At 66.3% G+C, this 10,409-nt stretch overlaps 1 protein-coding gene across 1 annotated transcript; it reads right to left on the bottom strand.

Moving 5' to 3' along the window:
- Window positions 1-3,353: 3,353 nt before the first annotated feature.
- WRAP53 (WD repeat containing antisense to TP53) lies at window positions 3,354-9,879 on the bottom strand. Its single transcript, XM_074941140.1, has 11 exons — window positions 9,788-9,879; window positions 8,745-9,110; window positions 8,262-8,360; window positions 7,653-7,761; window positions 6,932-7,020; window positions 6,620-6,710; window positions 6,166-6,298; window positions 5,010-5,218; window positions 4,794-4,897; window positions 4,231-4,374; window positions 3,354-3,561 (listed from the first exon to the last, which is right to left on the bottom strand). Exons 2-11 carry the CDS (start codon window positions 8,990-8,992, stop codon window positions 3,369-3,371), a joined length of 1,419 nt encoding a protein of 472 aa, XP_074797241.1. The 5' UTR covers window positions 8,993-9,110; window positions 9,788-9,879; the 3' UTR covers window positions 3,354-3,368.
- Window positions 9,880-10,409: the final 530 nt, after the last annotated feature.

Here is a 10,409-nt window from a genome sequence, read left to right as displayed (position 1 = left end):
GAAGGATTGGACCAATGCCCCCCCCCCCCGAACCCCAGCGCTTGAGACGGAGTTTGGGGAGCTGGGCAGGTGCCACTGACAGAGGGAAAGGAGCGATCACGGGAGGACGGGCAGAGGCGAGCCTGGTTCGGCCCCCGGCATGGGGGAGGAGAGAGGGGTCTAGTGGTTAGAGTCGCCCAAGGAGCGAGGGGCAGAGCTGGGGAGAGAACCCAGGAGTCCTGGCTCCCAGCCCTCCCTGCTCTAACCCACCAGCCCCCACTCCCCTCCCAGAGCCGGGGAGGGAACCCAGGAGTCCTGGCTCCCAGCCCCCCCTGCTCTAACCCACCAGCCCCCACTCCCCTCCCAGAGCCGGGGAGGGAACCCAGGAGTCCTGGCTCCCAGCCCCCCCTGCTCTAACCCACCAGCCTCCACTCCCCTCCCAGAGCCGGGGAGAGAACCCAGGAGTCCTGGCGCCCCACAGGCTAGGCCGTAGCCACGTATACCTGAATTTGCTTTGGGAAGGATCCTGTAATTTGGAGGCAAATATTCACAGCGTGAAGCCGCCTGCCCCCCCATTGTGCTGTCCAGCACCCCCCACGGGCCAGGAGCGGCTGGTGGCACTTCATGTGTAACAGAGTCCCTGGCCCCACTGATGTCTTGCTAAGCAGGGCTGGGCCAGTACAGGATTTGGAGGGGAGATTGGGGAGCAGGGTGGGGGGCTCAGCAGGGGGCGCTCTCCCCTGGCAGGCAGGGCTGGCCCCAGGGGGCGCTGTGGGGCAGGGAGCGCTCTCCCCCGGCAGGTGGGGCTGGCCCCAGGGGGCGCTCTGGGTCAGCGAGCGGGGGGCTCAGCAGGGGGCGCTCTCCCCCGGCAGGCAGGGCTGGCCCCAGGGGGTGCTGTGGGGCAGCGAAAGGGGCGGGGGCTCAGCAGGGGGCGCTCTCCCCCGGCAGGCAGGGCTGGCCCCAGGGGGCGCTGTGGGACAGCGAGCGGGGGGCTCAGTAGGGGGCGCTCTCCCCTGGCAGGGTGGGGGGGGCTGGAGCCCACAAGGGGGGTAGGGGGGAAATATTTGCCCAATGCAAACAGAGGCTGCTGGCGCCATCTGGTGGCTCAATGTGTTAGTGCAGCGAGTCTGCACCAGCAGCAGGGACTGGGGTAGCCAGGAGCTGCCCCCCATCCCCCCCACAGCACCCCCTGCTGGCAGGGCCCAGGGCAGGAGTAGCCAGGAGCTCCCCCTCCCCACCTCCGCCCCACACCAACTGGGGACATGGCTCCCACCCCGATCTTATCGCCCGCTAGCCAGGGAAGAGGCTGCTTTGCCCCCGAACCCCACATCCACACCCCCCCCCCCCGCCAGGAGAGCCGGGCAGGTCCAGTGCCGGATGGATCCGGCAGGGGAAGGTGGGATATCGAGACAAGCAGGGACAGGCACCGGGAGCGAACATGACAGAGACAAAGGGGGAATTAAATCCCATTATGGATGGGAAGAGCCCAGACTAGTGCGTGTCATAGCCCCTATAGTGCTAAGAGACCCGGGAGATTCCTCAAGTCCGATCCACACACAACCCATGCTGAGATCTGCCCCCCACAAGGGTAATTAGTTTAGCACAAAAACCAGAACCTGTTGGCTGAGGAAGACCCTACAATAATAAATCATTAAGATGTTTTGAGCACCCTGCATACTTGCCTCTCTTTGTTATTGTAGGGTCTTTGGAGCACGGGTGGCAGCGGTCACTTGGTTATTGTCGGGGCTTCTGGGAACACTGGGCCCGAGTGTCACTTTGTTATTGTAGGGTCTCCCGGGAGCACAGGGGGCCACCCCTGTCCCCCCATAGCAGCAGCCCCACGGGCCCATCTACCGCAGCATCTTGCCCCCTGCCAGGATCAGACCCAGCAGCCGATCTAGGCCAGTACCTGCCCCCTCCCCGCTGGCCCAGATCAGGCTGAGGGGCCCCGCTGGCCAGGTCTCTCACCCCTGCCCTCAATGCCTCTGGGAGGGGAGCGGGGGCTGGTGGGTTAGAGCAGCGGGGGGCTGGGAGCCAGGACTCCTGGGTTCTCTCCCCCGCTCTGGGAGGGGAGCGGGGGCTGGTGGGTTAGAGCAGGGGGGACTGGGAGCCAGGACTCCTGGGTTCTCTCCCCGCCTCTGGGAAGGGAGTGGGGGCTGGTGGGTTAGAGCAGGGGGGGCTGGGAGCCAGGACTCCTGGGTTCTCTCCCCGGCTCCGGGAGGGGAGTGGGGGCTGGTGGTTAGACCAGGGGGCCCCCTCCCAGAGCTGGGACAGAGCCCAGGAGTCCTGGCTCCCAGGCTGGGAAGGGAACCCAGGAGTCCGGGTCCGTTTAAGGGGGGGCTCCTGGTCCCGCTTGGTTGCGCCTAATCCCATTTTTGTGACATCACAAGAGGTTGCTGTGGCAACGGGATGCTGCTGGAAACAGGAGACTCAGGTGGGGAGGGAAGGAGGCCGGAAGGTGAGCTCTTAAAGGGACCCTGACCCGCAGAAGGGCCAGGCGGGGGGGGGCCGGTGACACAGGGACCCCTCACCTGGTGCCGAGATGCGGCCAGCTCTGGGGCGGGGCAGCTGGTTATCCAGGGACCCCTGGCCCAGTGCCGAGATGCAGCCAGCTCTGGGGCGGGGCGGCTGGTGACCCGGGGACCCCGGCCCGGCGCCGAGATGCGGCCAGCTCTGGGGCGGGGCGGCTGGTGACCCGGGGACCCCTGGCCTGGCGATGCAGCAACTTCTGGGGCGGGGTCAGCTGTCTATACAAGGATCCCTCCTCCCCTGCCACTCCCCTCCCTGCGGCCGAACCCAGGAGTCCTGACTCACGCTCCCCCCACCCCCGCCCGCAACCTTTCAACGGACACTCATGCCAACTGCTGGCCGGCTGGCACCCTTCCCTCCCGTGGGGCAGAGCTATTTACCCATCTCCAGCTGTGTTTGGACAGCCGCTGCCAAGACAAACCAACCCTCCGCTGGGCCACCTGGCCCCAGACAGCGTCTCTGGGGTGGGTTTCACACGCCTGGGGGCGAGGGAAGGGGGGGGGTCAGACCTGCTTGCCCCCCGGTACTGGGACGACTGGGGAGGGATGTAGAGCAGGCAGGGGGGGCGGGCAGATCGTGTCCCCTCCTCCGTCTTCCTTCTTTTCTTTTTCCACGTGGTTCGAGCAGGCCGGGGTCGAAGAGCCCCAGGTCGGGGTGTCGGCCCCAGCTCCCCACCGTCACCCGCTCCCCAAAAACATACGGGGGGGGATGATAAAAAAAGTTTTATGGCTCCAAACGAGCCAGCGAATAGAGACAAAGCTGAGTGTGTTATGTACAAATCCCCTGCGCCAAACAGTGGCCCCCCCCATCGCTCCCCACAGCTCAGCCCCCCACTTTCCCCGACCCATCCGGAGGCCGCATCACGGGGCAGGAGGGGCCGGGTCGTGCCCCCGGCTCTCCCCACACCACCAGAGCTGCAGGCAGTTCTGGCCACGGGCCGGGCGCTGGGGGGGCCCGGGCCCCCCTTCCACGTCCTCCTCGCCGCTGTCCCACGGCTCCGGGAATTCGCGCTGGCCGGACGCGCTGGCCAGCAGGGGCAGGCTGGGGTGCAAGCTGGACAGAGGGGAGACAGGGTCAAGAGGGGCCACCGGCTCCTCCCCCCGACCCACAGCCCCCCCCCACCCTGGCTCTAACGTGAAGCCCCACTCCCCTCCCACAGCCAGGGAAAGAACCCAGGAGTCCTGGCTCCCAGCCCCCCACTCACCCACCAGCCTCCACTCCCCTCCCAGACCTGGGTCCTCTCCCGGGGAGTCCTGGCTCAAAGCCCCCCTGTTTTAACTCTTCAGACCCCACTCCCCTCCCAGATCTGGGGAGCGAACCCAGGAGTCCTGGGTCCCAGCCCCACATGCCCTAACTAGTAGACACCACTCCCCTCACGGATCTGGGGAGCGAACCCAGGAGTCCTGGCTCCCAGCCCCCCACTCACCCACCAGCCTCCACTCCCCTCCCAGACCTGGGTCCTCTCCCGGGGAGTCCTGGCTCAAAGCCCCCCTGTTTTAACTCTTCAGACCCCACTCCCCTCCCAGATCTGGGGAGCGAACCCAGGAGTCCTGGGTCCCAGCCCCACATGCCCTAACTAGTAGACACCACTCCCCTCACGGATCTGGGGAGCGAACCCAGGAGTCCTGGCTCCCAACCCCCACTGCTCTAACCACAGGCCCCCACTCCCCTCCCAGAGCCGGGGAGAGAACCCAGGCGTCCGGGCCCCCCACCCCACGGTACCTGATCCCGTTAACGCAGTCCCGCAGGGCCTGGAACTGCAGCGCGGGTTCCAGCACCGGCTCTGTGTCTCCGGTCGGGGGCTGATCCGTGTCCCACACCGAGACCAGCCCCTCCGTGGTACCGCTCAGCAGGAACCGGCCGCTCCTGGGGGGGTGGGGGGGGAACGACACATACCCAATCCGGCACTTAGAGGCTGCAGCTGGGGGGGTTTATGGCTCACAAGGTTCCTTGGGCTCCTCGCCGACAGCGGCTGGGTGTCAGGACGCCTGGGTTCCATCCCCAGACCCCGATAATTATCTGAAGGGGCCTCATTAGGGGCGTTACGGTAGCAGCGTTGCCCCACTCAGCCCCACCGCGAGCACCCCTTCCCGCCCCCCAGGCGAAGGAAGGCGCCTTACTCCTCTTCTACATGTGGGGAAACTGAGGCAGGTGGGGAAACTGAGGCAGGCAGCCACAAAGCGACGTGCCTTGGCTCGTACCGAGAGCGGGTGCCGGAGCTGGGGAAGAGAACCCAGGAGTCCTGGCCCCCGGGGGTGCTGAGGAAGGAGGGAAAGGTCACTCACGGCTCGAGGTCGAAGTAAAGGCGTTGGTTGGTGGCCACGGTGCGGCGCATGGAGAACAGAACCTGGCCCGGCCGCCGCAGGTCCCAGCACAGGATCTCGGGGTCCTGGGGAGGGGGGGGAAGGGAGTGAGCCCAGCAGATCCCGCTAGACCCCCCCGGACTCCACCGCCGACAGCAGCCGCGTCTCAGGCCCTGCCCCTCTGTAAGCTCCGCCTACCTTGCGCCCGCCGGTGTAGAGCCGGGTGCCGTCGGGGGCGAAGAGGGCGTGGGTGACGCCGCCCTGGTGGCCCTGCAGCATGGCCAGGGGCGCCCCCTCGGCCCGCGAGTACAGCCCCACCGTCCGGGAGTAGGAGGCGCAGGCGTAGAGGGGCTGGAGCGGGCTGAAGGCGATGCAGGAGATGATGCCGCTCTGCCCCTGTTTCTTCACTGCGTCGGGGCAGGGGGACAGGTTAAAAAACCCCCAACCAATCCCCCCGGAACAGCCCTCCCACCCACTCCACTCAGCGCCATTCCGTTAACTCTGGAACCTAATGGTGGCAGGGTGGAAAAAAGTGACACCACCGAAACCTAATCACCTGGTTTAGGTTTGACCCTGCCTGCCCCCCCCACCCCTCCAAACCTGGGCGGGGTATTAACTCTGGACCCTAATGATGGCAGTAAACTGCCGGCTCCATTTCACCGCAAAGAGGAGGAGGGGTCGTTCCTCCACCCCCCACAGCCTCCCCTGAGCTGAACGTTGTCATGGGCTCACAGGTCGTCCCCACTCTTGGCCCCATACGGTCCCTGGGGGGCAACCCCCTTCAGTGACAGCCCTTCTCAGGGGTCCACTCTCTTCCGGGGGGGTCAACTGGAATCGCACCTCTCTGAATCTCTCGCCATGGGCCCCCTCAGGGAGTCCACTTGCTCTGGACCCCCACTGCGTCACAAACGGCAACTTCAAATCTTGGGGGCATATTAACCGTGGAGTCTAATGATGGCAGTGAGATGCCTAGTGCCTATTTCACTGGCAGAAGGCGAGCAGCTGGGGCTGACACACACATTTCACCCCCCACGCAAACCCGAGTGGGTCGTTAACACTGGAACCTAATGATGGCAAACGACCTGATTTCGTTCACTACAGCAGACAGCTCAATTAGATCCACCATCCGCACTCCCCCTATGTAAACATCCGGATTGTTGCGGCAACAAAGAACAATGGTGACAAAGAATAATTCCCTATTTTTCTCCAGAAGCCCAAGCGTCACCCCAAATCCGCCTTCCCTGACCCCCTTCCTTTCCCTGCCGTGGAAGCGTTAACTCTGAAACCTAATGGCATTTTACAAAGCCAGCGTCGTGGTGCCATCCGCCACGGTGGTGCCAGGGGGCGCTCTCACCAAACGTGGGACGGCTCTCGCACACCCGGCCCGGGCGCTCCGTGTCGAACACCCGCACGGTCTTATCGAATCCGCAGAACAGCTGGGAGCCGTCGGGGGTGAAGCAAAGGGAGTGAGCGGCCGTCAGCTCATCCTGGGGACAGACACAGAGAGGAGCGTCAGGACTCCTGGGTTCCCTTCCCGACTCTGGGAGGGGAGTGGGATCTGGCGGGTTAGAGCAGTGGGGGCTGGGAGCCAGGACGCCTGGGTTCTCTCCCAGCTCTGGGAGGGGAATGGGGCCTGGTGGGTTACAGCAGGGTGGGGCTGGGAGCCAGGACGCCTGGGTTCTCTCCCTGGCTCTGGGAGGGGAGTGGGGGCGGGTGGGGTTAGAGCAGGGGGGTCTGGGAGCCCGGACTCCTGGGTTCTCTCCCCAGGGGTGGGCGCAGGGGGGCTGGGCGCCAGGCTCTGTACCCACCAGGTGATTGTAGCTGCGGAAAGTGGCCCGCAGGTCCCCGTGAAAAGCGTCCCACACGTGGACGGGGTTGTCACGGCTGCTGCTGGCAAAGCTGCGGGACCACAAGAGAGGCAGAAACGTGAGTGGGGGGGTCAGAGGACAACAACTGGGGAGTGTATGACGGGGGGGGGGGAACAAGCACCCCTAGAGGGGACAGGCCCCTGCCCCATTCCCTGCCCCCCGGAGCCAGCCAGTCCCTGGGCCGGATGGGAAAGGGCTCCACCCCCTTCCCCGTGGGGCAGCAGGGGGCGCCCTCGTGGCCGCAGCATTTACAAGCAGGTGGGCGGGTCCGCGGAGCTCATCAGCGGGAACCAGCAGTAGTCGTAGACAGTGTCTCCCTCGGCCATTCGCAGCACGGGGCTCTGTGGGGAGACAGACCCACGGACAGTCAGGCCGCCGCCCCCCGGAGCCACAGGGCGGGGGCAGGACTCCTGGGTTCTTTCCCTCGCTCCAGGAGGGGAGTGGTGCCTAGTGGTTAAAGCAGAGCGGGCTGGGAGCCAGGACTCCTGGGTTCTCTCCCCAGCTCTGGGAGGGGAGTGGTGGCTGGTGGTTAGAGCAGCAGGGGCTAGGAGCCAGGACTCCTGGGTTCTCTCCCCGGCTCTGGGAGGAGAGTGGGGGCTACTGAGTTAGAGCAGAGGGACTGGGAGCCAGGACTCCTGGGTTCTCTCCCCAGCTCCAGGAGGGGAGTGGGGGCTGGTGGGTTAGAGCAGGGGGGGCTGGGAGCCAGGACTCCTGGGTTCTCTTGCTGGCTCCGGAAGGGGAGTGGGGGCTGGTGGTTAGAGCAGGGGGGACTGGGAGCCAGGGCAGGGGGGACTGGGAGCCAGAACTCCTGGGTTCTCTCCCTGGCTCTGGGAGGGGAGTGGGGGCTATTGGGGAAAACCGGCCCCCCACCCACCCATTTGCACCAGCACAGTTCCACACCACATGGGGGGGTGTGTGTGTGTGTGAGAGACTGTCCCTTTAAGAGCCCCTCCCCACCACCCCTCCCCCCTACCATCTCGGCCACGGCCCCCCACTCCTGGCCGTAGAGCTCGGGGGGCAGGTTGTAAATGCGCAAGGTGTTGTCGGCGCTGTTGGTCAGGAGACAGGAGCCGTCGGGGGCCCTGCGGAGAGGGGGGCACAGCCAGGCCGTCAGGGCGCCCCCATCCCTGCCCAGAACGGGGGAGAGAACCCAGGTGTCCTGCTCCCAGCCCACGCCCCCCCCCTTTTAACCACTAGACTCCACTGCCCTCCCAGAGCCTCAGTTTCCCCTCCCATCCGTGTGTATTTAGGCTAAAGGCCCTGTGGGGAAACAACTGCCCTGAGCACCCAGCCCATTACGGGGGACCCCCCCCGATCCCAATTCGGGGTCCCATCAATCCCAGCAGCCCCCACTCTCAAGGAGTCCCCAGATCTGGTGTGTCTGGGACCTGCTCCTGGGGCTCTGTGCACCACCAGGGGGTCCCCGATCTCCTCAAGGGGGCTGTGTGTGACACTCAGCTCCCCGGGGGGGAGCGGGGGGGGGAGCAGATCCCTGATCAGAGCCCCGAGATGTGACCCTAAATATCCACCCCTCCCCCCCCCCCCCCAGCCCCTGACACCAGGGCCCGGCCCAGCATCCTACCACTTGCAGCCCTTGAGGAAGTTCTCCACCATGCTGCTGTATTCGCCCCAGGCCCCTGTCAGCAATTTGGGGGGCCCCAGGAACTCGTAGCCCGGCAGGCTAGGGGAGAGAGAGAGGAGGGGAGACATTGGTACAGAGGTCACCCAGCCCCCCGGCTCTAACCACTGGACCCCACTCCCCTCCCAGAGCTGGGGAGAGAACCCAGGAGTCCTGGCTCCCAGCCCCCCCCCGCTCTGACCCACCAGCCCCCACTTCCCTCCCGGAACCCAGGAGTCCTGGCTCCCCACCCCTGCCAGCCATTCTAACCATTAGGCCCCGGCCTCTAACCACCCCGGTGGATCGGGACACCCCGACCCAGCCCCTGCTTGGCGCCAGCGATCAAAACGGGCGCTCCCCGCGCCCCGGAGATCGGAGGCTCCATGTGTGGGGCCCAAGCCAACGCCCGGCACAAGGGGAGACCCGGCTCGTCACCCCGTCCCTTACTAGTACTCCTCTTCCCACTCCGGTTCCTGTCCTCCGTCCTCCGCCACTTCGCTCCCTGCTTCCGCCAGCTCCTGTCCCCCAGCCGGCTCCCCGCCGGGGTCCTCCTCCGGCCTGGATCCCGCCCCCGGCGCCTGGCCCCCGGGGGAGCCGTTCTGCCGGGCCAGCTTGGCGGGGGGCTCCGGGGACCCGGGGTCTCCCCCGGCTGGATCTTCCGCCCAGGTACCGTCAGCGAGCGTCCCTGGCTCCATTGCCCGGGGGCTCAGCTGGGCGGGTGGCGGGGAGCGCGGGGGGGGCCGACTCTGCTCCTGCGGGTGCTGCAGCGGCCGACGAGCCCCGGTGAGTCGGGCATCCCCAGAGCGCGGGCGCCTGCCGAGGCAGGAGACAAAGGGTTAACGGCACGAGAGAACCCAGGAGTCCTGCCTCCCAGCCCCCCCTGCTCTAACCCACCAGCCCCTGCTCCCCTCCCAGAGCTGGGGAGAGAACCCAGGAGTCCTGCCTCCCAGCCCCCCCTGCTCTAACCCACCAGCCCCTGCTCCCCTCCCAGAGCTGGGGAGAGAACCCAGGAGTCCTGCCTCCCAGCCCCCCCTGCTCTAACCACCAGCCCCTGCTCCCCTCCCAGAGCTGGGGAGAGAACCCAAGAGTCCTGGCTCCAAGACCCGCCCCCCCAGACCACGTGTCCTCTCTTCCCAGCTGCAATCCGGGCTCTTACCCAGGGCAGGTGGAGAGAAGGGTGTTGGGGTGTGGATGGACGGACCCACTCTCTCCTGGGGGGTGGTATATGGACGAGCCCACTCTCTCCCCTGGAGAAGGGGGATGGACGAGCCCATTCTCTCCCGGGGGGGAATAGGACGGGCCCACTCTCTGCCGAGGGGGGGGTGTTATATGGACAGGCCCATTCTCTCCCGGGGGGGGGGAATAGATGGACGGGCCCACTCTCTCCTCTGGAGGAGGATGGACGAGCCCACTCTCTCCCGGGGGGGGGGGAACAGAGGAACGGGCCCACTCTCTCCCGGGGAAGGTGTTATATGGACGGGCCCCGTTACCTCCCGGGTTCTCGCTCCGACAGCACAAGCCGCTCAAGGGCTGGAGGCGGCCATGACAGCACCAGGCTCCGCCCACTCGGCGAGATCTCGCGAGACGTGGCTGGAAACTCCGCGAGATCAGAAACCCTCGCTCTCACTTCGCCCCCGCCCACCCCAGCTTCCCCCCCATCCCGCGAGATCTCAGCCCCTCGCCACACTCCTCCGCAAATCCCGCGAGATCTCAGCCCCTGGCCGCTCTCCTCCGCGCATCTCGCGAGATGTTGGGCGGGGAGGGATAGCTCAGTGGTTTGAGCACTGGCCTGCTAAACCCAGGGTTGCGAGTTCAATCCTTGAGGGGGCCATTTAGGGATCTGGGGCAAAAATTGGGGATTGGTCCTGCTTTGAGCAGGGGGTTGGACTAGACACCTCCTGAGGCCCCTTCCAACCCTGATCTTCTAGGATTCTGTGACCCGCTCGCCCCCCCGCCCCCCCCCCGGTGACAGCACCCAGGTGCCCCCCCCCAGGGAGGCCATGGGGGGGGTTGGAACCTCTGGGTGCATCAACCCCCCCCCAGGGATGATGGGAACCTGTCTGGGGGGGCTGGCAGGAGTCGGGGGGGCAGGGTGGGGGGCGAGTCTCGTGA

Source organism: Natator depressus, chromosome 28 (genome assembly GCF_965152275.1).
Source record: "Natator depressus isolate rNatDep1 chromosome 28, rNatDep2.hap1, whole genome shotgun sequence".
Classification (NCBI taxonomy): domain Eukaryota; kingdom Metazoa; phylum Chordata; order Testudines; family Cheloniidae; genus Natator; species Natator depressus.
This window is presented reverse-complemented; position numbering and strand designations above follow the sequence as displayed.